Below are 25802 nucleotides of genomic sequence, written 5' to 3'. Positions count from 1 at the left end.
TTCTCCAACAAATTGAATGCACTGAAGCATAAAATCAGAAATAATGACTAGATTTTTCCCACAGATATTGAGCTCTCATGATTTCAAGAATGTAATACATCAAGCAGTTTAAAATGTTCACACATTAAAATAATATATATGCAAAATGGCATATATTATTATTATATTATCAAATGCATTCTCACATTGACAGCAAAGGCTTATTTACACAGTCCAATACATGTTTTTGAAATGTTTACATTATTTTCAACAATTTCATGTGTGTAATAGAGCTCGCCAGCTTGTAGTCCTAAAACCCGGCAATCAGTTACCTCTGGTTTGTTCAGCCATACCTATGGTGAAAATGAATTGGGAAAGAATGCTCTCTATAGAGAACAGCACACAGGCACACTTGCTAACTACTGCTACAAGTTGTAACAAACCCACCTAGGCAAGGCTTGCTATAGTATTATGGTGACCTTTGTTTCACCTCCACTAAACTGAACCCAAAACTGTTTTAATAATAATAATAATAATAATAATAATATGCCATTTAGCAGACGCTTTTATCCAAAGCGACTTACAGTCATGCGTGCATACATTTTTGTGTATGGGTGGTCCCGGGGATCGAACCCACTACCTTGGCGTTACAAGCGCCGTGCTCTACCAGCTGAGCTACAGAGGACCACTTTAATACTGTAACAATGCTGCTAACGGTCTCTTCGGTAGCCTACACTCTCACTGTGGCCTAAATTTAAACATTTAGGCCATATAGGCAATGTTAGGAGAAAAGTGATCCTCGTGTCCAAGAGGTGAGGCGGAGGCCACAGAGAGGGGAGGCAACGTGAGGGCAGAAGCATTCAGAATGCCACACACACGTAACAGCTTGTTTTTTTACTCAGGAACGAGGGCAAAATGTAGATATTTGGGTGTAGGTCGAAACACATGCATCAAAGTAGACATCACATCTAGCAAAGCACAGCAATCACAGATCAGATCTGTATACTAGTGTTTTCATATAACTAACCAAGGAGGAAAATTATGGACTACAGTGCCTTGCAAAAGTATTCATCCCCCTTGAAGTTTTTCCTATTTTGTTGCATTACAACCTGTAATTTAAATGGATTTTTATTTGGATTTCATGTAATGGACATACACAAAATAGTCCAAATTGGTGAAGTGAAATGGAAAAAATAACTTGTTTCAAAAAATTATAATAAATAAATAACGGAAAAGTGGTGCGTGCATATGTATTCACCCCCTTTGCTATGAAGCCCCTAAATAAGATCTGGTGCAACCAATTACCTTTAGAAGTCACATAATTAGTTAAATAAAGTCCACCTGTGTGCAATTTAAGTGTCACATGATCTCAGAATATATACACCTGTTCTGAAAGGCCCCAGAGTCTGCAACACCACCAAGCAAGCGGCACCATGAAGACCAAGGAGCTCTCCAAACAGGTCAGGGACAAAGTTGTGGAGAAGTACAGATCAGGGTTGGGTTATAAAAAAATATCCGAAACTTTGAACATCCCACGGAGCACCATTAAATCCATTATTTAAAAAATGGAAAAAATATGGCACCACAACAAACCCGCCAAGAGAGGGCTGCCCACCAAAACTCACGGACCAGGCAAGGAGGGCATTAATCAGAGAGGCAACAAAGAGACCAAAGATAACCCAAAAGGAGCTGCAAAGCTCCACAGCGGAGATTGGAGTATCTGTCCATAGGACCACTTTAAGCCGTACACACCACAGAGCTGGGCTTTACGGAAGAGTGGCCAGAGAAAAGCCATTGTTTAAAGAAAAAAATAAGCAAACACGTTTGGTGTTCGCCAAAAGCCATGTGGGAGACACCCCAAACATATGGAAGAAGGTACTCTGGTCAGATGAGACTAAAATTTAGCTTTTTGGCTATCAAGGAAAACGCTATGTCTGGCGCAAACCCAACTCCTCATCACCCCGAGAACACCATCCCCACAGTGAAGCATGGTGGTGGCAGCATCATGCTGTGGGGATGTTTTTCATCAGCAGGGACTGGGAAACTGGTCAGAATTTAAGGAATAATGGATGGCGCTAAATACAGGGAAATTCTTGAGGGAAACCTGTTTCAGTCTTCCAGAGATTTGAGACTGGGACGGAGGTTCACCTTCCAGCAGGACAATGACCCTAAGCATACTGCTAAAGCGACACTCGAGTCCCAGTGGAAACATTTCAATGTCTTGGAATGGCCTAGTCAAAGCCCAGACCTCAATCCAATTGAGAATCTGTGGTATGACTTAAAGATTGCTATACACCAGCGGAACCCATCCAACTTAAAGGAGCTATAGCAGTTTTGCCTTTAAGAATGGGCAAAAATCCCAGTGGCTAGATGTGCCAAGCTTATAGAGACATACCCCAAGAGACTTGCAGCTGTAATTGCTGCAAAAGGTGGCTCTACAAAGTATTGACTTTTGGGGGGTGAATAGTTATGCACGCTCAAGTTCAGTTTTTTTTGTCTTATTTCCTGTTCGTTTCACAAAAAAATATTTTGCATCTTCAAAGTGGTAGGCATGTTGTGTAAATCAAATGATACCAACCCCCAAAAAATCTATTTTAATTATAGGTTGTAAGGCAACAAAATAGGAAAAATGCCAAGGGGGGTGAATACTTTCGCAAGCCACTAATTGTCCTGTGTGACATCAATGAAATAGAGTAGCTGCGTGACCTTACTCTAGCATCCACTAGATATATGGGAGGTATTATATTCAACCACTCGAGGGACAAATGGAACCCCAAGAGTGGTTGAAAACCTCTCAATAACTCTGTTCCTGAATCCATGCACCTTGGTTGAACTGGGATGAACCACAATTTCTCCAGCAGTACCCTCTGTCCCAGAACAGGTCAAACTGACTCTGACATGAGCTGTTTCACTTTATTTCCCACACACTTCATTGTCAAAGTTGTCGACAAGAATAATGTGGCTACATTTTCAACCAAGGTCAGTGCAAGAACGAGGAATGAAATTTAAGTAGAATGAGGACATTCAACAATTCTCCAAGGACAATGGAAGTTCACTTAAAATACAACAGTGACACACATTGATTTGAATAAGAGAATTTGAAGTTAGCTTTGCAGATTTTCTGCTTCACTTAGTTGTCTGACAGACATGGAAACCACCACCCCACCTTACCAAGCTGCCTTCTTGGGTTTGGTGCAGCCATATCCCAAGGCAGAGCTGTCCTGACCAGCTTCCATTTCCCTGGTTTATTTTTATTTTTTTTATTTCACCTTTATTTAACCAGGTAAGCCAGTTGAGAACAGGTTCTCATTTACAACTGCGACCTGGCCAAGATAAAGCAAAGTAGTGCAATAAAAACAACACAGAGTTACATATGGGGTAAAAAAACATAAAGTCAGAAATACAACAGAAAATATATATACAGTGTGTGCAAATGTAGCAAGTTATGGAGGTAAGGCAATAAATAGGCTATAGTGCAGAATAATTACAATAGTATTAACACTGGAATGCTAGATGTGCAAGAGATTATGTGCAAATAGAGCTACTGAGGTGCAAAAGAGCAAAATAAATAACAATATAGGGATGAGGTAGTTGGGTGGGCTAATTTCAGATGGGCTGTGTACAGGTGCAGTGATCGGTAAGGTGCTCTGACAACTGATGCTTAAAGTTATTGAGGGAGATAAGAGTCTCCAGCTTCAGAGATTTTTGCAATTCGTTCCAGTCATTGGCAGCAGAGAACTGGAAGGAATGGCGGCCAAAGGAGGTGTTGGCTTTGGGAATGACCAGTGAGATATACCTGCTGGAGCGCAGACTACGGGTGGGTGCTGCTATGGTGACCAATGAGCTAAGATAAGGCGGGGATTTGCCTAGCAGTGATTTATAGATGGCCTGGAGCCAGTGGGTTTGACGACGAACATGTAGTGAGGACCAGCCAACAAGAGCGTACAGGTCACAGTGGTGGGTAGTGTATGGGGCTTTGGAGACAAAACGGATGGCACTGTGATAGACTACATCCAATTTGCTGAGTAGAGTGTTGGAGGCTATTTTGTAAATGACATCGCCGAAGTCAAGGATCGGTAGGATAGTCAGTTTTACGAGGGCATGTTTGGCAGCATGAGTGAAGGAGGCTTTGTTGCGAAATAGGAAGCCGATTCTAGATTTAACTTTGGATTGGAGATTCTTTATGTGAGTCTGGAAGTTGAGTTTACAGTCTAACTATATTCTTCTGCCACCACCCTGAAAGAAATAAAGAGCAGACAAGCCCATGCCTTCCTCACCCATTCTCCAGTTTATTTTTTGGTGGAATTCTGGTCACCAGGTCATGGGTGACCTGAACACTGCCGTGCCCCCAGCTAAATGTGTGTATTAACAATGGGCCTGGGAGAAATGTGAGAAATTTCTATAAATGACCGAAACATTGTTCTCCAACTCAACCCCCTTGCTGCTCTAGCTTTTGAGACCTTTCAGACAGTGTATTTTCTTTGAAGCCTGCATCTTTACTTAGAACTGAGTAGTGGTGCAACAGGAGGTTAAGGGAGGGTCAGTACTTCATATCGTGTTACTTTACTATTTAGCTGTAAACTTGTGCCTAACGTTGAGCAGACTAATGTGTGATATTAAGGTGTTTTTAGTCTAACTTACATCTCTTCCAGTTGAGATTTTATAATTAAACTGGCATTTAGCCCCAGTATACTACTCCATACATTCTGTCAGTTGAGTGAAAAATATATTTTATAGAATGAGAAAACAATACTTTCTATTATCTTGGAGAACAGATTTTCCCTTCTGACCTGGGACTCAAACCAGCCACCCTCCAGATCAAGTCACTCACTACACGGAGGGCCGAGTGTCCTCTGGTTTTCAATCCACCCTTGTACTTGATTGATGAATTAAGGTCACTAATTAGGTAGGAACTCCCCTCAGCTGGCTGTCTAGGTCTTAATTGAAACGAAAAACCTGCACTCAGCTCAGCCCCCCCCCCAGAATGAGTTTGACACCCCTGCTCCAGATGCTCTCCAACCCACTTCCTGGAGAGCTATCGTCCTGTATGTTTTCAGTCCAACCCCAGTTGTAACCAACCTGATTCAGCTTATCAACCAGCTATTAGTTGAAGAAAACCTACAGGACAGTTGCTCTCCAGAAAGTGTTTAGAGCCCTGCTCTCTAGGCTACCTGCCATATCAGACCTAAAAAAAACATATGTTTATGTGACATTTCCTGGTGATCCTGAACTATAGACTCAACACCACGAGGAGTTTCACTGTTGAGACTAGTGGTCCTCGTCTAAGTGCAGACACCCAAGCCCCCCAGGTTACTTATACTATTATCCCCCAAAACACATTGTTAAACCCATCCTAGGGATAACCTAGATCCCTCAAACTAAATTCTGGACCTCAAAGCCAGTTCCACTGTATATTTCCCCCCCATTCTTCCACTCTAATCAGGGACTGATTTAGACCTGGGTACAATGAATCAAGTAGAACAGAAAACAAGCAGGCTCCGGACTCGTAGGGTAAGAGTTGAATACCCCTGACCTAGATGTAATGACAAAGAGCCCCTGAGGTGTAAACCAATGTGTGAACTGTAGACACTGGTTCAGATCAGTTACACTCGCTGTCATATTGGTCAATAGTTCTGACAGGGTGCATTTCCATAAACCACATTTCACAAGTCCGTGAAATTGCTAGTCTGCCAGCTTCGCTTATCCTAGTTACTAACCACTATCTATATCCCTTTATCGTCCAAGACATCAAATGGCAGCTTCTACACCCAAAATGATGAACAGCTCTTACACACCAGACCAACAATTTGTCACCATAAAAAGGAGGCATGTTTTTATTTATTTAAATTTAGACACCCTCTAGCGGTAGCGATGCAGCTGCAGGGTATTGCGTCTCTTCCAGGCTGCCCGGCGGGAACCACCCATGGTCAGGTGGAACTTGTGGCCCTTGCCCAGGCCGCGGCTCTTCTTGCCCGCAGACGTCAGGCCACGCATCTCCCTGTGCTTGTGCACGGGCCTGGTGATCCATTGGGTGTCAGGGTTGCGTCTGATAGCCTTGTGGAAGGTGTCGATCAGGATCACCTCGAAGAACTTGTATGTGGAGTCCTCTCCTACCCAGTAGGACGCTAGCACCCTCAGGCCTCCACAGTGACGGCCAGCACGCTCCTGTTGGGGAGACCAAAGACCAAGCAGGTCAGACAAGTCACGTCCAGAAACTCCAGTATAAATGTAAATCACTGATTTGCAACGTTCCGGGTCTGGTCTAGTGACGGCACTGCCAACCCCAGACTACGCATGGCCCCCTGCGGCAGGGGTATTAACCCCAGTTATGCCACCTTCAATTCCCTTTCTTCCTTTACCTCTCACCCACACCATCTGTTGCGCAATTCTAGCTATATGATACAATCTAAAATGTATGGGAAAGACCTAAAATGATGAAATCCCAGTGCCCCATGTTTCACATTCATTTGAGACTGACACATACACATGGAGCTATACAACATATGGATTTGCCTCAACATTAAAGTAATCACCAAGTCCAATGTGAAGAGAATACTATTCACTTAGTTTTCAATACAACACCGTTTTAAATACAACAAAGATACTTTTGGAAAGAATGCATTATTTTCTCTAATGTGGTTTCAGACAAATTGGCTTATTTCAGACTGGTTTCACCATAGTCGATAAGATGGGGAAAAAAGTTGAGCATCATTAACCACATTGAGAGGATGCATTATTGGTGTTGATGAAACGGGTTCAATTTGGAATGTGAGCCTTGTTTCAGAAAAGAGCACCACCGTAAGCAAAATAGCAAATGCCATCATGCCCATCAGAGGGCAATGGGGCAGATATGAAATTACTTGTACCTGTCCAATGCATTCATATCTGCACAAGTGCCTAGAAGCAGAGGCAAGGGTAGATTTGGAATTGAGCATACATTTGCAAAGTTAAGTCAGATCTCAGTGACATCCTTGTGCAGGTCTTTGTAACTTCTCCCTGAAGTGTGCTATCACTATCCCTCATGGATTTAAATCAATACTGACTGATGTAAGATTGTCTTTGTATTAAAAAACCTCTAGCCCAAGCTTACACCAATACTATGCTTTTCAAGTCCTAAAAAAAGTGAGCAAATGCAACATTTGGGGAGAAGGGATGAGAATCAGACCACAACCTGGGAGATGCACCTGTACAGAAACTCTTACCTCAGCAGTGGACTGGAGGCTGCGGGCAAACTTGATCTGGTTGACACCATGGTGGACGGGCTTGCCGTAGGTGGCACCCTTGGGCACGGGGCGTTTGCGGCCTCCACGGCGAACGCGGACACGGTAGATGACATAGCCTGTCACATGGAGAGAGATCAGGAAGAGATCAATGATATTTCAAATAAAGGACAGAGTAAATGACAGCCTGTCATAAGACATCAGCGACATGTCAAGGAATAAAAGAGAACAAATGGCACAACCACTTGGTCCACCTTTCATGTGAAGCAACACTTCTAAACAGATAAGTCACTCGCATGTATTTACAAAACCACAAACAGGCAACTTCAATAGGGCTACAAATAAACAATATATATGTCCTCTGTAGCTCAATTGGTAGAGCATGGCGCTTGTATCGCCAGGGTAGTGGGTTCGATCCCCGGGACCACCCATACATAAAAATGTATGCACACATGACTGTAAGTCGCTTTGGATAAAAGCGTCTGCTAAATGGCATATTATTATTATGTTACATCTTCAACTTATCAAACCAATACATCATACACCCTCCCTCAGACATGTGGCAAACTTGAGGGTCAAAGGTGACATGCGTGAGAAATGATCAACTATGAAGCACAAGCATGCAACAGATAAGCATTACTGCAAAGTTACACGAGTCTATAACGTTACACAAGAAGCTTCATTCTGCATGCTTCGATTTGATTGGAACCGTCACCCACCTTGTTTGCACTTGTACCCCAGTCTGCGGGCCTTGTCGGGTCTGGTGGGTCTAGGCGCACGGTGGAGACCGGAGAGCTGACGGTACTGCCAGCAACGGACGCGCAGGAGAAAGCGCATCACGTCGGACTGCTTCTTGCGCCATAGCTCCTGCATATATTTGTACGCTCCCATGTTGGATTAACTGTGACAAAGGGTAAATATAAATATGTAACGATCACCATTAAATGCAGCGATTTAGCCGTTAATTTAGTTGGAGGAAAAATACGGCACCGACAACTAGCTAATCTTCATTCAAAGCCCTGATATGGGCAAGTTGGCTACATGTTAACTAGCCAACACGTTTACTTTGTTTACAGCGTACTATCTTTAAATAGTCAAGTCATGAACGACATCTTCGGGATACATTTAATATAGCGTGTATTAATTGGAGTCTACGGGCAAGTGCTTTTGGGCAAATTTCTGTTTAATTCAAGATCCCCTGTAAATCAGTCTTCTGGTAGTAGGAGGCTCGCGGTAGGCCCCGATGGCAACAGTCCTACACACTGGATAGTTAGCCGGCTAGCACTCCACAGTAAACAACCGGTAAAGCTAAAATATTTATAAGTAAAACCTGTAACACTGAATGTCAATGTCTAGCAACTTTCTAACCTCGCTCCTAGGCAATGCATAGGCGACCGATAGAAGACCCGTGCACTACTTCGGATACACAATGCAACATTCATATTTTCACATACTAATGCAGAAATTGAGGTATTGTGTTATTAACTAAGCATTCCGTTAACTAAATCCATAACTATACAACCCGATGGTCATGTTATAATGCAGATTTTCTATGGATTGTACATACTGAAAAATTATAAAATGCTCGCTTACATGATGGCGTACCTGCCGGAAAGAAAGAGAAATATACCCAGCATGCTTTATCAAAACGTCAGTGACACAGTTCTGGTCAGATACGCCTGGGTATTGTAGTTTATTCCAATAGTGTTAATATTTTTCATAAACATTTCACCTAATTTAAATTCATAACCTGGGATTTTGATGGTCTTGACCTTTTAGAACACAACCAGATTGAAATAAATGTATTTAGTATTTAGTACATTGTGCATTGAGATTTGGTCCACTACACTTTTGTCGATTTTACCATTCTCATTGGTAGCTGGTAATATACGTTTATATTTTACATGTATTAATGCATATGAATAAATAAATGTATGTGTTATTTATACAGTGCATTTTTTCTCCAAATTCGCCGCTCCCCTCGCCTCTGCACATGCGCAGAAAATAATTGGAACTTCCTTGTTGTCAAAAGAGAATTGATGCTGTGATTTTAGCTAGCTAAATAACTTCAAAGTTGGCTAGCTACCCAGTTTACTGCAATAATAATTGTAATCTCTCCGTGCGGCAAACTGCCAGATTTTAAACCAAGGTATTTGTTTTATCGTATCAAGCTAGCTACGTTAACTTGAGGGTAACTTTGATGCGATGTTGACGAATATACTTGAGCTGGTTATTTACCTCATCTTTCTAACGTTACTTATTTGACATGTATTTTTGTGCTATTGCAGGTTTTCGCCTATTCGAAATGGGGAAAGGATGCAAAGTTGTGGTGTGTGGTTTGGCATCTGTAGGAAAAACAGCCATCCTTGAACAGCTGTTATATGGCAATCACGCAGTTGGTAAGTTGATGACTGTGAATTGACTGTACATTTGAACTTGGCTGTACTTGAGAGATTAGCACTGTATAAAATGTGCTTGTAGTGTTAAAAGGGAATTTGCATTGGACACTAGTCTGGAATGTCCAGTTATTGGGAGCAAAACAATGTTCTGCACTTCTTTCACTACACAACTTTTGCAGATGAAATCTGTAACTAAGTTTATGCGTGGCGTGATATGAAGGTGAATTGAAGACCATGCATGGTCTGGGGTAAAACAGAGAACTACTAAAGACCGTCCGGCATGGTGTGGGCTTGTTGTGGCCTTAGGCTCCACAGGGAGCCAAAGGAAACCAATGCATACTATAGAATATAGATACTGTTTTTCACCGAGAGTTGAGTGAGCACTGCCTACCTACCAGACTGTTGTGTTGAACACAACCATTGAATTCCATTGTCTCCTGTCTGTTGCAGGTTCAGAGTCCACTGAGACCCAGGAGGATGTGTATGTGGCGTCGGTGGAGACAGACCGCGGTGTGAAGGAACAGTTACGTCTCTATGACACCAGGGGGCTCCACGACGGCCTGGACCTTCCCAAGCACTACTACTCTGTGGCAGACGGCTTTGTGCTGGTCTACAGTGTGGACAGCCTGGAGTCCTTCAAGAAGGTGGACGTCCTGAAGAAGGAGATAGACAAATCCAGAGACAAGAAAGAGGTAATGGGGATTGTGATTGATTGAAACTCTCCCTAAGGGTTGGTAAGTGTGTGTGGTTTTGTTTAAATTTTAGTCAAGTGAGCCAGGTTTCGTTTATTGTTTTGGCCATAGACAGCTAATCAATCAAATGTATTTATAAAGCCATATTTACATCAGCAGTTGTCACAGTGCTTTTATTCTAACCCGTCCTAGACCCCAAAGAGCAAGCACAGTGGCCAGAATAAAAAAAACAACCTATAAACAGAAATCAGAACATTTTTTACATTTTAGTCATTTAGCAGACGCTCTTATCCAGAGCGACTTACAGTTAGTGAGTGCATACATCTTCATACTGGCCCCCCGTGGGAAACGAACCCACAACCCTGACATTGCAAGCGCCATGCTCTACCAACTGAGCTACAGGGGACAATTATAACCTTATACTATTGTTGTTGAGTTTAGTTGGAGTGTCCCCTCTTCCTCCAGGTGATGGTGATCGTGCTAGGGAACAAGACGGACCTGCGTGAGCTTCGTCAGGTGGAGCAGGAGGCAGCGCAGCAGTGGGCGCGGGGGGAGAAGGTCAAGCTATGGGAGGTCAGCGTCACTGAGAGGAACTCTCTCATCGAACCCTTCACCATGCTCACCAGCCGCCTCACACAGCCTCAGAGCAAGTCTGCCTTCCCTCTTCCAGGACGCAAGAGCAAGGGCACGCCGTCCAATGACATCTGAACTGAACTCAACCTCGAGCGCACCTAAGTACTTCAGGGTGGGAGATATGTCACGGAGTAGGATCGATGAGTTAGCCAGCCAACTTAGATTCATATTCTGACTTCATATCAAGATAGATCGCCATGAAATATGGGCATAGACATAGTAACTGACTCGACAACCAACAACCCATATTATATTCCCTTTCCCTTAAAATAAAGCTTTTTTTAAATGAACTAGCAAATCAAGAGATGCATCTTAATGTTTATCAAAGTAAGCTGGCTAAATTGGTAAGCCTGCTTTGTGGTATCATACACCCCTATGGTTTCAGTGTTCCCCGTCCTATTGGAGGGCTAAAGTAGCCACTTTACAGCAAGGTCTAGGCCCATATAATGTGCCTTTGGAGTGAGGCATATTACTACCTAGTGTGTATGGGCTATTACCACTTTACTACCTAGTGTATGGCCCAGTAGCAATATATATTTTTAAAAATGGTACTACCTTGATCAGGTCTGTTGCTCATGTCTGTGATTATCAAATGTCTGTTTCATCAGTTGTCCCCTAAATGGTTGTTTTTGTGTATTTGTTAAATACAAAACCTGTGTATTTTATTTTCTTTGTACATGTTTGAGAACGTTTTTATTGACCTAATTTATTTGTCACTTTACTAAACTTAAATTCCTAGTGGGTAGGAATGGGATAAAATGTAGGACAGAATTGTCTGAATGAAATGTATTTCTGAATTGTTGTGAAGAGAATGTGGATTCTGTAGTGCGTCCAAATAATATATCCTTTCTCCTGAAGTGTACACTCGTTCACTACTACAAATCTAAAAGCATTGGATTGGTGGAGGCACGGGGCAGGAGTTTCCACTATATTTCTTATACCAGTCATTTCCTTTCAATTCAGTGAATTGAAGTGAAGACATGTACACTTTGGAAGAGAGAATTGGAACATTGCCTGTGTCCTTCATGTCTTGTGTGTGAGACCTAGCCAAAAAAGTTATATTTTGTGCTGCTACTTATTTTACATTTTTTGTTGTTCATTGTTTTCTGACATATGCGCATATATTTCAATTTAACAATAAATGGAGGGACTGTATTAAATCAGCAACACATTAAGCAAAACTTTCCCACCTAGACATTATGTGCTGTATAGGCTACAATACCAATGTTTCAGCAATATGTTATATCAGATTCAATTATAGATATATGCAAGAGAACTTACACCAACGGTAACTTTAATATCTGTAAAAAATTCACATTGACATGAGATTTGGAATTTTACCAGGAAACCATGCTGTGTGTGACACCTTTATACAAGCAGCCAAAAAAATGTAGAAATAATTTCATTTCGAATAACAATTAGCTAAAAATTCATAATTTATAGAACGTTAAGGAAAACACATTGAAAAGCATTATTGCCAAAATCGCAATTATAATATACAGGCCGGGGAACTTAAAGACCATAATAAACAACAAAATATCAGGAGATAAGACTTAAATTCCAAGATAAAAATCCTCCCCTATTCTCTACCCTCCTTTCCCCACTCCTGACCCCAACACTAACAGTCCCCGAGTCATCCCAGAAGGAGCTCTCCAACACCCACCAACCTCCCCCTCTCATGTTGCCCAGGGTCGTAGTCGTTAGGGCATGCAACAGAAAAGGTTTTGCTACGGGAAACAAATTAACGTTTGTTATTGGACAAGTCCAAGTAGTCCCTCCTTGTTTCAGTACATTTTCTTCAGTTTTGGTGCCTAATGAATACGACCCAGTCCTGTGTATCTATGTGGCGTATCTCTTGGTCCACTGTTTGGCTATCCTGTCATGCTCTGGTCTGTTGGTTGTGTATTGGGTGGCGATGCTTCCTACCAGAGGGTCAGCTGTGAGGGGTGGAGAATACAGAGTTATAGATAGGGCATCAACGATAGCTTTGACCTGCCAGTACGCACACACGGAATTCCACATACAGTGAGGGAAAAAAGTATTTGATCCCCTGCTGATTTTGTAAGTTTGCCCACTGACAAAGACATGATCAGTCTATAATTTTAATGGTAGGTTTATTTGAACAGTGAGAGACAGAATAACAACAAAAAAATCCAGAAAAACGCATGTCAAAAATGTTATAAATTGATTTGCATTTTAATGAGGGAAATAAGTATTTGACCCCTCTGCAAAACATGACTTAGTACTTGCTGGCAAAACCCTTTTTGGCAATCACAGAGGTCAGACGTTTCTTGTAGTTGGCCACCAGGTTTGCACACATCTCAGGAGAGATTTTGTCCCACTCCTCTTTGCAGATCTTCTCCAAGTCATTAAGGTTTCGAGGCTGACGTTTGGCAACTCGAACCTTCAGCTCCCTCCACAGATTTTCTATGGGATTAAGGTCTGGAGACTGGCTAGGTCACTCCAGGACCTTAATGTGCTTCTTCTTGAGCCACTCCTTTGTTGCCTTGGATGTGTGTTTTGGGTCATTGTCATGCTGGAATACCCATCCACGACCCATTTTCAATGCCCTGGCTGAGGGAAGGAGGTTCTCACCCAAGATTTGACGGTACATGGCGCCGTCCATCGTCCCTTTGATGCGATGAAGTTGTCCTGTCCCCTTAGCAGAAAAACACCCCCAAAGCATAATGTTTCCACCTCCATGTTTGACGGTGGGTATGGTGTTCTTGGGGTCATAGGCAGCATTCCTCCTCCTCCAAACACGGCGAGTTGAGTTGATGCCAAAGAGCTCGATTTTGGTCTCATCTGACCACAACACTTTCACCCAGTTCTCCTCTGAATCATTCAGATGTTCATTGGCAAACTTCAGACGGCCCTGTATATGTGCTTTCTTGAGCAGGGGGACCTTGCGGGCACTGCAGGATTTCAGTCCTTCACGGCGTAGTGTGTTACCAATTGTTTTCTTGGTGACTATGGTCCCAGCTGCCTTGAGATCATTGACAAGATCCTCCCGTGTAGTTCTGGGCTGATTCCTCACCGTTCTCATGATCATTGCAACTCCACGAGGTGAGATGTTGCATGGAGCCCCAGGCCGAGGGAGATTGAGAGGTCTTTTGTGTTTCTTCCGTTTGCGAATAATCGCACCAACTGTTGTCACCTTCTCACCAAGGTGCTTGGCGATGGTCTTGTAGCCCATTCCAGCCTTGTGTAGGTCTACAATCTTGTCCCTGACATCCTTGGAGAGCTCTTTGGTCTTGGCCATGGTGGAATCTGATTGATTGATTGCTTCTGTGGACAGGTGTCTTTTATACAGGTAACAAGCTGAGATTAGGAGCACTCCCTTTAAGAGTGTGCTCCTAATCTCAGCTCGTTACCTGTATAAAAGACACCTGGGAGCCAGAAATCTTTCTGATTGAGAGGGGGTCAAATACTTATTTCCCTCATTAAAATGCAAATCAATATATAACATTTATGACATAGGTTTTTCTGGATTTATTTGTTGTTATTCTGTCTCTCACTGTTCAAATAAACCTACCATTAAAATTATAGACTGATCATTTCTTTGTCAGTGGGCAAACATACAAAATCAGCAGGGGATCAAATACTTTTTTCCCTCACTGTATGACAATGTTTGAGATTACACTCTACAATCCACTTCAAATCAGCCACTGTAATCAATGAATTTCAATCGAACCCACATTATAGTAGTATATGGTGTCTTAGGTCTTACCGGGGTTGCAGTCAGTGAGCAGGGAGCAGATGGAAAGGAGCACCTTGGAGATGGTGAGGGCGGGGCTCCAGTTGTCCTTCAGAATGTCCAAACAGATCACACCCTGACTGTTGATGTTACAGTGGTAGATCCTGGTACGGAACGTCACCTAGGAAACAAAATGAAGTAGATCTATATCAATACACCCTGACTGTTGTTTATGTTACAGTGGTAGATCCTGAAAGCAACATGGAAAGAATCTACTCAACAATGCTTGGAGGATGGAAACCGATGTTCAGTCTAATCATGGAAGCCAAATTTCCATTTAAGCCTTTTTGAGTCTTGTTTGGTTGGTTTGGTTACATTGACCATTAACTATTTGAAATTTGCAGAGAACTAGAGGCCCAGCATTTCAATAAAATCCAAGTGCCATAGCTCCCTCCAGTGGTCAATATGGCAATAACAAGTTCCCTTCTCTAGTGAGAAAGTGGTAGCCTACATAGCTGTGTAATCTCGAGGAATGTTCTATTCATTGTTTGAGTCAGCTGTTTTGACTGGAGTCTTTACCTTGGGTGGTTTGAAGGGGTAGTCTGGTGTGAAGGCGATATCTAGGAAGAAGACCCCTCCCTCGTACACAGAGCCTGGTGGTCCCAGGATAGTGGATCTCCACTCATAGATGTTGTCTCCTTTTGGACCCGCACTGCAAACATAGGTACATTACACTGTTTCATGAAGTGGCGGTCGGTGCTGTTTAAGATGAGGGAAGATTTTTTTTCCTTTCTTTCATGAGCATGGCCTTATTTCTATTACAGCATATTGGATGACTGTCATTCATATTCCATTCACCCAGTTCAATGTAACAGTGATAGGTTTAGGCCACTACATGATACTCAAATGTTCCCTATACAAATAATGAGGTTGCTTCAACCTAAGCTATGAATGAAAGTTTATAACGTAGGTGCACACAGGTCAAGAGAGAGATTTGAGGTGACAGAGTGACACATGGACAGACAGTGACACATTTAATACCGCCTTGCACACTCTTGCCTGCATCTAGCTGATATAGGGTGGAATCATTAGTCTAACAGTTGCAAACAAGACTTTCTATTGGACAAATTCAGGTATGTTTATCCCCGTTTTGTTTCAGTTTAAGAAACGTTTTTCAACAGAATCGGCAGAACGAATACACCCCTGATCACGCTTTCATAGCAGCCATGTTGTATTCCTTCTCGAATTATGCGCTCTCCTCCTCTCACCTTTTCCCTTCGGTTGTGGACTTAAATGCACAACACATCAGCTGTATGTAAGCCAAACTATATCATAACCGCTACACACAGCCTACATCGTTGTCACCATATTAGTTAAAGTAACGTCATAGTCAACATAGCTAATACAACTAACATGTTAGTAAACCCTCTACAATCATGCAGTAATGTTACAGTGTACGGTCAGTAAGCAGTTTAGCACTTACACCGGCGGGCCCCAGTGACAATACATTAGTAAAACCAAAAGCTTACCTTGACTTGGAAGATTTCCAGTGTTGTGTTGGATAGTCATAGCCAGCTAGCTAACATAGCATACCTCTGTTTGAGCAGGGTGTTTGAGTAAGATAAACTAGCTAGCTGCACTTGCTACGTGAAAATAAAAGTGAAAATAAAAATATGAAATATCTCTCCCTCTCTTGCTTCTCCTTCATTTTGGAATACATTAATCTGTTAAAAACTGTTAAACTATTGTCTTTCTTTCTCTTTGAGTCAACTACTCACCACATTTTATGCACTGCAGTGCTAGCTAGCTGTAGCTTATATTTTCAGTACTAGATTCATTCTCTGATCCTTTGATTGGGTGGACATGATGTCAGTTCATGCTGTAAGAGCTCTTATAGGTTGGAGGACGCCCTCCGGAAGTTGTCATAATTACTGTGTAAGTCTATGGAAGGGGGTGAGAACCATGAGCCTCCTAGGTTTTGTATTGAAGTCAATGTACCCAGAGGAGGACGGTAGCGAGCTATCATCCAGCTACACCGTGGTGCTACCCTACAGAGTGCTGTTGAGGCTACTGTAGACCTTCATTGCAAAATTGTGTGTTTTAATCAATTATTTGGTGACGTGATTATATTTAGTATAGTTTTATCTAAAAGGGATAACTTTTTTAATGTTTTACAATTTTTATTTTTATTACATTCACTGAGGAGGATGGTTCTCCCCTTCCTCCTCTGAGGAACCTCTACTGGGGCCAGCATAATGCATGCAACTCCTGGCTCCACTAGGTCAACTCTCACTTGACACCTTGGCTTGCCAGGATTATGTCTAAGTGCAGATGCTGTCTTCTTTGTGTGTACTGACTGTCGTCACATAATCTCTCACCCATTAGCAGCTGCTAAACACAGTGTAATGTACACTAGGCTGTCATAACAGAAAAGATAGCAGATAGCATAATGACACCACTTCAACAGAGCGGCTGAAAGACTATGTGAAGAAACACTACCCATTCCTGATAATGGCAATCGCACAGAGATACAGTATATAACGTATAACACTATCTATTCTATTTCTGTGAGTGAACATTCCTATCAGTAATGTAAAGGGAATATTGCATGAATATAGAATGAATATTAGGAGTGATCTATCCGAGGTGGTCTTTCCATTTACAGTACCTAGCATCCCAGGAGTATTGGGAATGCATCAAGGTTTTCTTCATTCATGAAACACTATGGATGTTATGTTTAATATGGGGAAGACAACATGGTATTCATTTGATCGTTTATGGTGGGTTTACTTCCTCCCTCTGCTCGTTTCCCCAGAGGTGTTCCCTCCCTGGCTGGATATAAACTACATCTCAAATGTCTGTTCTGTTCCCACAAGGCCTTCAGGAGACGCATAGAGCAAAACCACCCGGGGATATGAATCAGAATGAATCATCATAAACTGAAGAGGTGTTAAGAGGGGGAACCCATCTGCCAGAAACCGTTTGGAAACTGAATGAAACAGGAGGTATTTACAGTGCCCTCCACTAATATTGACACCCTTGGTAAATATGAGCAAAACGGGCTTTTAATTTTGTTAATTTATTGTTTATCCTCTTGGTCTTTCATTCAAAATATTCACAAAAATCTAACCTTTAATTAAAGTAAAATAATTGAAAGAAAAAATGAATTATCATAAAACTAATATTTTTCTCAAATACAGTGGGGAGAACAAGTATTTGATACACTGCCGATTTTGCAGGTTTTCCTACTTACAAAGCATGTAGAGGTCTGTAATTTTTATCATAGGTACACTTCAACTGTGAGAGACGGAATCTAAAACAAAAATCCAGAAAATCACATTGTATGATTTTTAAGTAATTCATTTGCATTTTATTGCATGACATAAGTATTTGATCACCTACCAACCAGTAAGAATTCCGGCTCTCACAGACCTGTTCGTTTTTCTTTAAGAAGCCTTCCTGTTCTCCACTCATTACCTGTATTAACTGCACCTGTTTGAACTCGTTACCTGTATAAAAGACACCTGTCCACACACTCAATCAAACAGACTCCAACCTCTCCACAATGGCCAAGACCAGAGAGCTGTGTAAGGACATCAGGGATAAAATTGTAGACCTGCACAAGGCTGGGATGGGCTACAGGACAATAGGCAAGCAGCTTGGTGAGAACTGTTGGCGCAATTATTAGAAAATGGAAGAAGTTCAAGATGACGGTCAATCACCCTCGGTCTGGGGCTCCATGCAAGATCTCACCTCTTGGGGCATCAATGATCATGAGGAAGGTGAGGGATCAGTCAAGAACTACACGGCAGGACCTGGTCAATGACCTGAAGAGAGCTGGGACCACAGTCTCAAAGAAAACCATTAGTAACACACTACGCCATCATGGATTAAAATCCTGCAGCGCACACAAGGTCCCCCTGCTCAAGCCAGCGCATGTCCAGGCCCGTCTGAAGTTTGCCAATGACCATCTGGATGATCCAGAGGAGGAATGGGAGAAGGTCATGTGGTCTGATGAGACAAAAATAGAGCTTTTTGGTCTAAACTCCACTCGCCGTGTTTGTTTTAGATTCCGTCTCTCACAGTTGAAGTGTACCTATGATAAAAATGACAGACCTCTACATGCTTTGTAAATAGGAAAACCTGCAAAATCGGCAGTGTATCAAATACTTGTTCTCCCCACTGTATGTGTGTGCTACAATTATTGGCACCCCTTCATTCAATACTTTGTGCAACCTCCCTTTGCCAAGATAACAGCTCTGAGTCTTCTCCTATAATGCGTAATGAGGTTGGAGAACACATGGCAAGGGATCTGAGACGATTCCTCCATACAGGATCTCTTCTGCTCCTTCAGCTCATCCCACAGGTTTTCAATGGGGTTTAGGTCAGGGGACTGGAATGGCCATGGCAAAACCTTGATTCTGTGGTCAGTGAACCATTTTTGTGTTGATTTTGAGGTGTGTTTTGGATCATTGTCCTGCTGGAAGATCCAACCACCAAGGAGGGACTATTTTGGTCTCATCTGACCATAGCACCCGGTCCCATTGAAAGTTCCAGTAACGTTTGGCAAACTGTAGGCGCTTGAGTTTGTTGTTTGATGACAGCAAAGGCTTTTTTATAGCAACCCTCCCAAACAACTTGTGGTTATGTAGGTGTCATCTGATCGTAGTTTTGAAGACTTTCTGACCCCAAGACCCAACTATCGTCTGCAATTCTCCAGCTGTGATCCTTGCAGATTTTTTGGCCACTCGAACCCACTCCTCACTGTGCGTGGGGTCAATATAGAGACACGTCCTCTTCCAGGCCGATTGTTAGCATCAACAGTTGCTTTAAACTTCTTAATTATTGCCCTGATAGTGGAAATGGGCATTTTCGACTGTTGAGCCATTTTCTTATAGCCATTTCCGGATTTGTGCAGTTCAACAACCTTTTGTCGCACATCATTACTGTATTCTCGGGTCTTTCCCATAGTGATGGATGACAATGGGAACTTGGCCTGTGTGTCACCTCATATTTATACCCCAGTGAAACAGGAAGTCGTGGCTTACCACTTAAGTGTTCCTAATCACTCAGGTGAACTTAAAAACGTAAAATATGAATGGAATATACTTCAGTTAGATTTTACTCATAAGAATTTCTAGGTTTGCCAATAATTTCAGAGAAAAATATTTATTTCACATTTATTTATTTCAACCATTTTACTTCAATTAAAGGTTCGATTTTTGTGAATATTTTGAATGAAAGACCAAGAAGATAAGATTTCACAGCCCGTTTTGCTCATATTTATCAAGGGGGTGCCAATATTAGTGGAAGGCACTGTATTACCTGGATAAGAAACACTCATTTCATTTTCTGTTTCAAAACATTTTTCTACAGTGTGCCCTACCTTTGTTGAACTGAAATTGGTACTTAATGCAGGTTAAACCAAGTATATGTTATTCTCCAAATCACGTACAAATGTATCTGATGATTTATGCATGGATGGTGCCCTCATTAATCGTGTCCACGCTTATAAATATCTGGGCATCCCGGATTGATGAAAAGCTAATCTTTCAAAAAGCATGTTGATGAGTTAGTTAAGAATTAAAATGGCCTTATTTTATAGAAATAGGTCATGCCTTTCCATAAATAGGAGAAAACAAATAATTCAGTCGACATTCATACCGGCTATAGACAATGGGGATATTGTCTATATGATTATGAATGCAGCTGCCACTGTATTGAAGCCATTGGACGCAGTTTATCATAGCACACTACTCTTTACTACGTGCGATAGGTTTAGTACACATCACTGCCTTCTGTGTCAGAAAGAAGGCTGGCCCTGAAAGTGTCGTAGATCGATGCATTGCACTGTTTTTGTTTATAAAGCCCTCCTGCATAAACTTCCGTCGTACCTTACTTCATAGGTAACTTATAGAGTATGACATACCAGACCCGGTCTTAGGGATGGCTATATCTGTGGATCCCTTCAATCTCAACTGAGTTGGGAAGATCTACTTTTAGTTTTTTTGCACCTTATGTGTGGAATGATCTCCAATGCACTTTAAAATTTGAGGAATTGGTGCCTCTAGGGTAGGGGTATTCAACCGGGAGTCCGCGGAGGTACTGCAGGGAGTCAGCGTGTGTGTGTATATATATATATTGCCCAAGTGCGCAACTGTATATATATATACACACACAGCTCTGGAAAAAATTAAGAGACCACTGCAAAAATATAAGTTTCTCTGGTTTTACTATTTATAGGTATGTGTTTGGTTGAACTTACATTTTTTGTTTTATTGTATAAACTACTGACAACATTTCTCCCAAATTCCAAATAAAAATATTGTCATTTAGAGCATTTATTTGCAGAAAATGACAACTGGTCAAAATAACAAAAAAGATGCAGTGTTGTCAATAATGCAAAGAAAATAAGTTCATGTTCATTTTTAAACAACACAATACTAATGTTTTAACTAAGGAAGAGTTCAGAAATCAATATTTGGTGGAATAACCCTGATTTTCAATCACAGCTTTCATGCGTCTTTCACATTGATGTTGGGTGAATTTATGCCACTCCTGGCGCAAAAATTCAAGCAGCTCGGCTTTGTTTGATGGCTTGTGACCATCCATCTTCCTCTTGATCACATTCCAGAAGTTTTCAATGGGGTTCAGGTCTGGAGATTGGGCTGGCCATGACAGGGTCTTGATCTGGTGGTCCTCCATCCACACCTTGATTGAACTGGCTGTGTGGCATGGCGCATTGTCCTGCTGGAAAAAACAATCCTCAGAGTTGGGGAACAATGTCAGAGCAAAAGGAAGTACGTTTTCTTCCAGGACAACCTTGTACGTGGCTTAATTCATGTCTGCTTGATTCCAGCATTGCTGAAGCACCCCCAGATCATCACAGATCCTCCACCAAATTTCACAGTGGGTGCGAGACACTGTGGCTTGTAGGCCTCTCCAGGTCTCCGTCTAACCATTAGACGACCAGGTGTTGGGCAAAGCTGAAAATTGGACTCATCAGAGAAGATGACCTTACTCCAGTCCTCTATGGCCCAATCCTAATGGTCTTTTGCAAACCTCAGCCTGGCTCTTCTTTGCTTCTCATTGATGAAGGGCTTTTTTCTAGCTTTGCATGACTTCAGCCCTGCCCCTAGGAGCCTGTTTCAAACCGTCCTCGCCGTGCACTTCACCTCAGCTGCCGTTTGCCATTCTTTTTGTAGGTCACTTGACGTCATCCTACGGTTGTTGAGTGACATTCGAATGAGTTGGCGGTCATCCCGGTCAGTAGAGAGTCGTTTTCGCCCTCTGCCGGTCTGTAGCTTTGTTGTCCCCAATGTCTGCTGCTTGACCTTGTTCTTATGAACCGCCGTCTTTGAAATCTTAAGGATGGAAGCAACCTGACGCTCACTGTATCCCTCTGCCAGTAAAGCCAGAATTGAACCCTTCTTTTCCTCACTCAAAACTTTAGGCATGGTCAATAGTTATTTTTTGATTAATATTACTTTTGAGGTACTATTAGCACTGTTTTTGCCATCCAGCTGGTCCTATTGCAAGAGGATAGTGATGACCACAGCAGTGGATTTTATACTTTTCCTCGTTAAATAAGATTTGGTTCATGTGATCACCTAATCAGTACCTAATTCAGTAGAATGAGGTGTGCCTGTGTTGGAATTCAACAGACACTGGAATGGAAGGCTGTCATACATGTAGAGATGCCGATTTAAGAAAAATCTGCAGTGGTCTCTTAATTTTTTCGAGAACTATATATATATATATATATATACAGTGGGGAGAACAAGTATTTGATACACTGCCGATTTTGCAGGTTTTCCTACTTACAAAGCATGTAGAGGTCTGTCATTTTTATCATAGGTACACTTCAACTGTGAGACACGGAATCTAAAACAAATCCAGAAAATCACATTGTATGAATTTTAAGTAATTAATTTGCATTTTATTACATGACATAAGTATTTGATACATCAGAAAAGCAGAACTTAATATTTGGTACAGAAACCTTTGTTTGCAATTACAGAGATCATACGTTTCCTGTAGATCTTGACCAGGTTTGCACACACTGCAGCAGGGATTTTGGCCCACTCCTCCATACAGACCTTCTCCAGATCCTTCAGGCTTCGGGGCTGTCGCTGGGCAATACAGACTTTCAGCTCCCTCCAAAGATTTTCTATTGGGTTCAGGTCTGGAGACTGGCTAGGCCACTCCAAGACCTTGAGATGCTTCTTACGGAGCCACTCCTTAGTTGCCCTGGCTGTGTGTTTCGGGTCGTTGTCATGCTGGAAGACCCAGCCACGACCCATCTTCAATGCTCTTACTGAGGGAAGGAGGTTGTTGGCCAAGATCTCGCGATACATGGCCCCATCCATCCTCCCCTCAATATGGTGCAGTCGTCCTGTCCCCTTTGCAGAAAAGCATCCCCAAAGAATGATGTTTCCACCTACATGCTTCACGGTTGGGAAGGTGTTCTTGGGGTTGTACTCATCCTTTTTCTTCCTCCAAACACGGCGAGTGGAGTTTAGACCAAAAAGCTCTATTTTTGTCTCATCAGACCACATGACCTTCTCCCATTCCTCCTCTGGATCATCCAGATGGTCACTGGCAAACTTCAGACGGGCCTGGACATGCGCTGGCTTGAGCAGGGGGACCTTGTGTGCGCTGCAGGATTTTAATCCATGATGGCGTAGTGTGTTACTAATGGTTTTCTTTGAGACTGTGGTCCCAGCTCTCTTCAGGTCATTGACCAGGTCCTGCCGTGTAGTTCTGGACTGATCCCTCACCTTCCTCATGATCATTGATGCCCCAAGAGGTGAGATCTTGCATGGAACCCCAGACCGAGGGTGATTGACCGTCATCTTGAACTTCTTCCATTTTCTAATAATTGCGCCAACAGTTGTTGCCTTCTCACCAAGCTGCTTGCCTATTGTCCTGTAGCCCATCCCAGCCTTGTGCAGGTCTACAATTTTATCCCTGATGTCCTTACACAGCTCTCTGGTCTTGGCCATTGTGGAGAGGTTGGAGTCTGTTTGATTGAGTGTGTGGACAGGTGTCTTTTATACAGGTAATGAGTTCAAACAGTTGCAGTTAATACAGGTAATGAGTGGAGAACAGGAGGGCTTCTTAAAGAAAAACTAACAGGTCTGTGAGAGCCGGAATTCTTACTGGTTGGTAGGTGATCAAATACTTATGTCACGCAATAAAATGCAAATTAATTACTTAAAAATCATACAATGTGATTTTCTGGATTTTTGTTTTAGATTCCGTCTCTCACAGTTGAAGTGTACCTATGATAAAAATTACAGACCTCTACATGCTTTGTAAGTAGGAAAACCTGCAAAATCGGCAGTGTATCAAATACTTGCTCTCCCCACTGTGTGTGTGTGTGTATATATATATATATATATATATATATATATATATATATATATATAAATATATATACATACACAATATATATATATATATACACACACTGCTCAAAAAAATAAAGGGAACACTTAAACAACACAATGTAACTCCAAGTCAATCACACTTCTGTGAAATCAAACTGTCCACTTAGGAAGCAACACTGATTGACAATACATTTCACATGCTGTTGTGCAAATGGAATAGACAACAGGTGGAAATTATAGGCAATTAGCAAGACACCCCCAATAAAGGACTGGTTTTGCAGGTGGTGACCACAGACCACTTCTCAGTTCCTATGCTTCCTGGCTGATGTTTTGGTCACTTTTGAATGCTGGCGGTGCTTTCACTCTAGTGGTAGCATGAGACGGAATCTACAACCCACACAAGTGGCTCAGGTAGTGCAGCTCATCCAGGATGGCACATCAATGCGAGCTGTGGCAAGAAGGTTTGCTGTGTCTGTCAGCGTAGTGTCCAGAGCATGGAGGCGCTACCAGGAGACAGGCCAGTACATCAGGAGACGTGGAGGAGGCCGTAGGAGGGCAACAACCCAGCAGCAGGACTGCTACCTCCGCCTTTGTGCAAGGAGGAGCAGGAGGAGCACTGCCAGAGCCCTGCAAAATGACCTCCAGCAGGCCACAAATGTGCATGTGTCTGCTCAAACGGTCAGAAACAGACTGTTGTATGTGTGTGTATATATATATACACACACACGCCTTCGTAAAGTATTCAGACCCCTTGACTTTTTCCACATTTTGTTACATTACAGCCTTATTCTAAAATTGATTAAATAAAAAAATCCTCAGCAATCTACACACAATACCCAATTATGACAAAGTGAACAGGTTTTTAGAAATATTTGCACATTTATAAAAAATAAAAAAACAGAAATACCTTATTTACATAAGTATTCAGACTCTTTGCTATGAGACTCGAAATTGAGCTCAGGTGCATCCTGTTTCCATTGATCATCCTTGAGATGTTTCTACAACTTGATTGGAGTCCACCTGTGGTAAGCTCAATTGATTGGACATGATTTGGAAAGGCACACACCTGTCTATATAAGGTCCCACAGTTGACAGTGCATGTCAGAGCAAAAACCAAGCCGAGGTCGAAGGAATTGTCCGTAGAGCTGGGGAAGGGTTCCAAAAAAGTTTTGCAGCATCGAATGTCCCCATGAACACAGTGGCCTCCATTGGAACCACCAAAACTCTTCCTAGAGCTGGCCACCGGCCAAACTGAGCAATCAGGGGAGAAGGGCCTTGGTCAGGGAGGTGACCAAGAACCCAATGGTCACGCTGACAGAAGCCACTCCTCAGTAAAAGGCACATGGCAGCGCGCTAGGAGTTTGCAAAAAGGCACCTAAAGGACTCTCAGACCATGAGAAACAAGATTATCTGGTCTGATGAAACCAAGCATCATGCTGTGGGGTTGTTTTTCAGCGGCAGGGACTGGGAGACTAGTCAGTATCAAATCAAATCAAATTTTATTGGCCACATGCGCCGAATACAACAGGTGCAGACATTACAGTGAAATGCTTACTTACAGCCCTTAACCAACAGTGCATTTATTTTTATAAAAAATTTAAAATAAAATAACAAAAAAGTGTTGAGAAAAAAAGAGCAGAAGTAAAATAGGGAGGCTATATATACAGGGGGGTACCGGTGCAGAGTCAATGTGCGGGGGCACCGGCTAGTTGAGGTAGTTGAAGTAATATGTACATGTGGGTAGAGTTAAAGTGACTATGCATAAATAATTAACAGAGTAGCAGCAGCGT

General features: G+C 42.2%; 3 protein-coding genes and 1 non-coding gene across 5 annotated transcripts in view; 1 reads left to right on the top strand and 3 right to left on the bottom strand.

Moving 5' to 3' along the window:
* Positions 1-5780: 5780 nt before the first annotated feature.
* Positions 5781-8128, bottom strand: LOC121586555 (60S ribosomal protein L15). The gene is made up of 3 exons (XM_041903322.2): positions 7919-8128; positions 7182-7318; positions 5781-6144 (listed from the first exon to the last, which is right to left on the bottom strand). Exons 1-3 carry the CDS (start codon positions 8088-8090, stop codon positions 5839-5841), a joined length of 615 nt encoding a protein of 204 aa, XP_041759256.1. The 5' UTR covers positions 8091-8128; the 3' UTR covers positions 5781-5838.
* LOC121586990 lies at positions 6612-6701 on the bottom strand. The gene has a single exon (XR_006004002.1). It is a non-coding gene; the product is annotated as a small nucleolar SNORD12/SNORD106 (small nucleolar RNA).
* A 1078-nt stretch (positions 8129-9206) lies between the features above and the next one.
* LOC121586553 (NF-kappa-B inhibitor-interacting Ras-like protein 1) lies at positions 9207-12090 on the top strand. The gene is made up of 4 exons (XM_041903317.2): positions 9207-9348; positions 9488-9598; positions 10049-10290; positions 10756-12090. The coding sequence occupies exons 2-4, from the start codon at positions 9505-9507 to the stop codon at positions 10996-10998; spliced, it is 579 nt and encodes a 192-aa protein (XP_041759251.1). The 5' UTR covers positions 9207-9348; positions 9488-9504; the 3' UTR covers positions 10999-12090.
* Positions 12091-12200: 110 nt separating this feature from the next.
* LOC121586554 (ubiquitin-conjugating enzyme E2 E1) overlaps positions 12201-25802 on the bottom strand; it is a 31474-nt gene continuing 17872 nt past the window's right edge. For both annotated transcript variants that reach the window (XM_041903321.1, XM_041903320.1), the window contains 3 exons: positions 15200-15332; positions 14654-14801; positions 12201-12860 (listed from right to left, as the gene is read on the bottom strand). In XM_041903321.1, coding sequence (XP_041759255.1) covers positions 12763-12860; positions 14654-14801; positions 15200-15332 — 379 coding nt within the window. In that variant the 3' untranslated portion in view covers positions 12201-12762. The remainder of the gene's footprint in view (positions 12861-14653; positions 14802-15199; positions 15333-25802) is intronic.

Source organism: Coregonus clupeaformis, chromosome 17 (assembly GCF_020615455.1).
Source record: "Coregonus clupeaformis isolate EN_2021a chromosome 17, ASM2061545v1, whole genome shotgun sequence".
Classification (NCBI taxonomy): Eukaryota; Metazoa; Chordata; class Actinopteri; order Salmoniformes; family Salmonidae; genus Coregonus; species Coregonus clupeaformis.
This window is presented reverse-complemented; position numbering and strand designations above follow the sequence as displayed.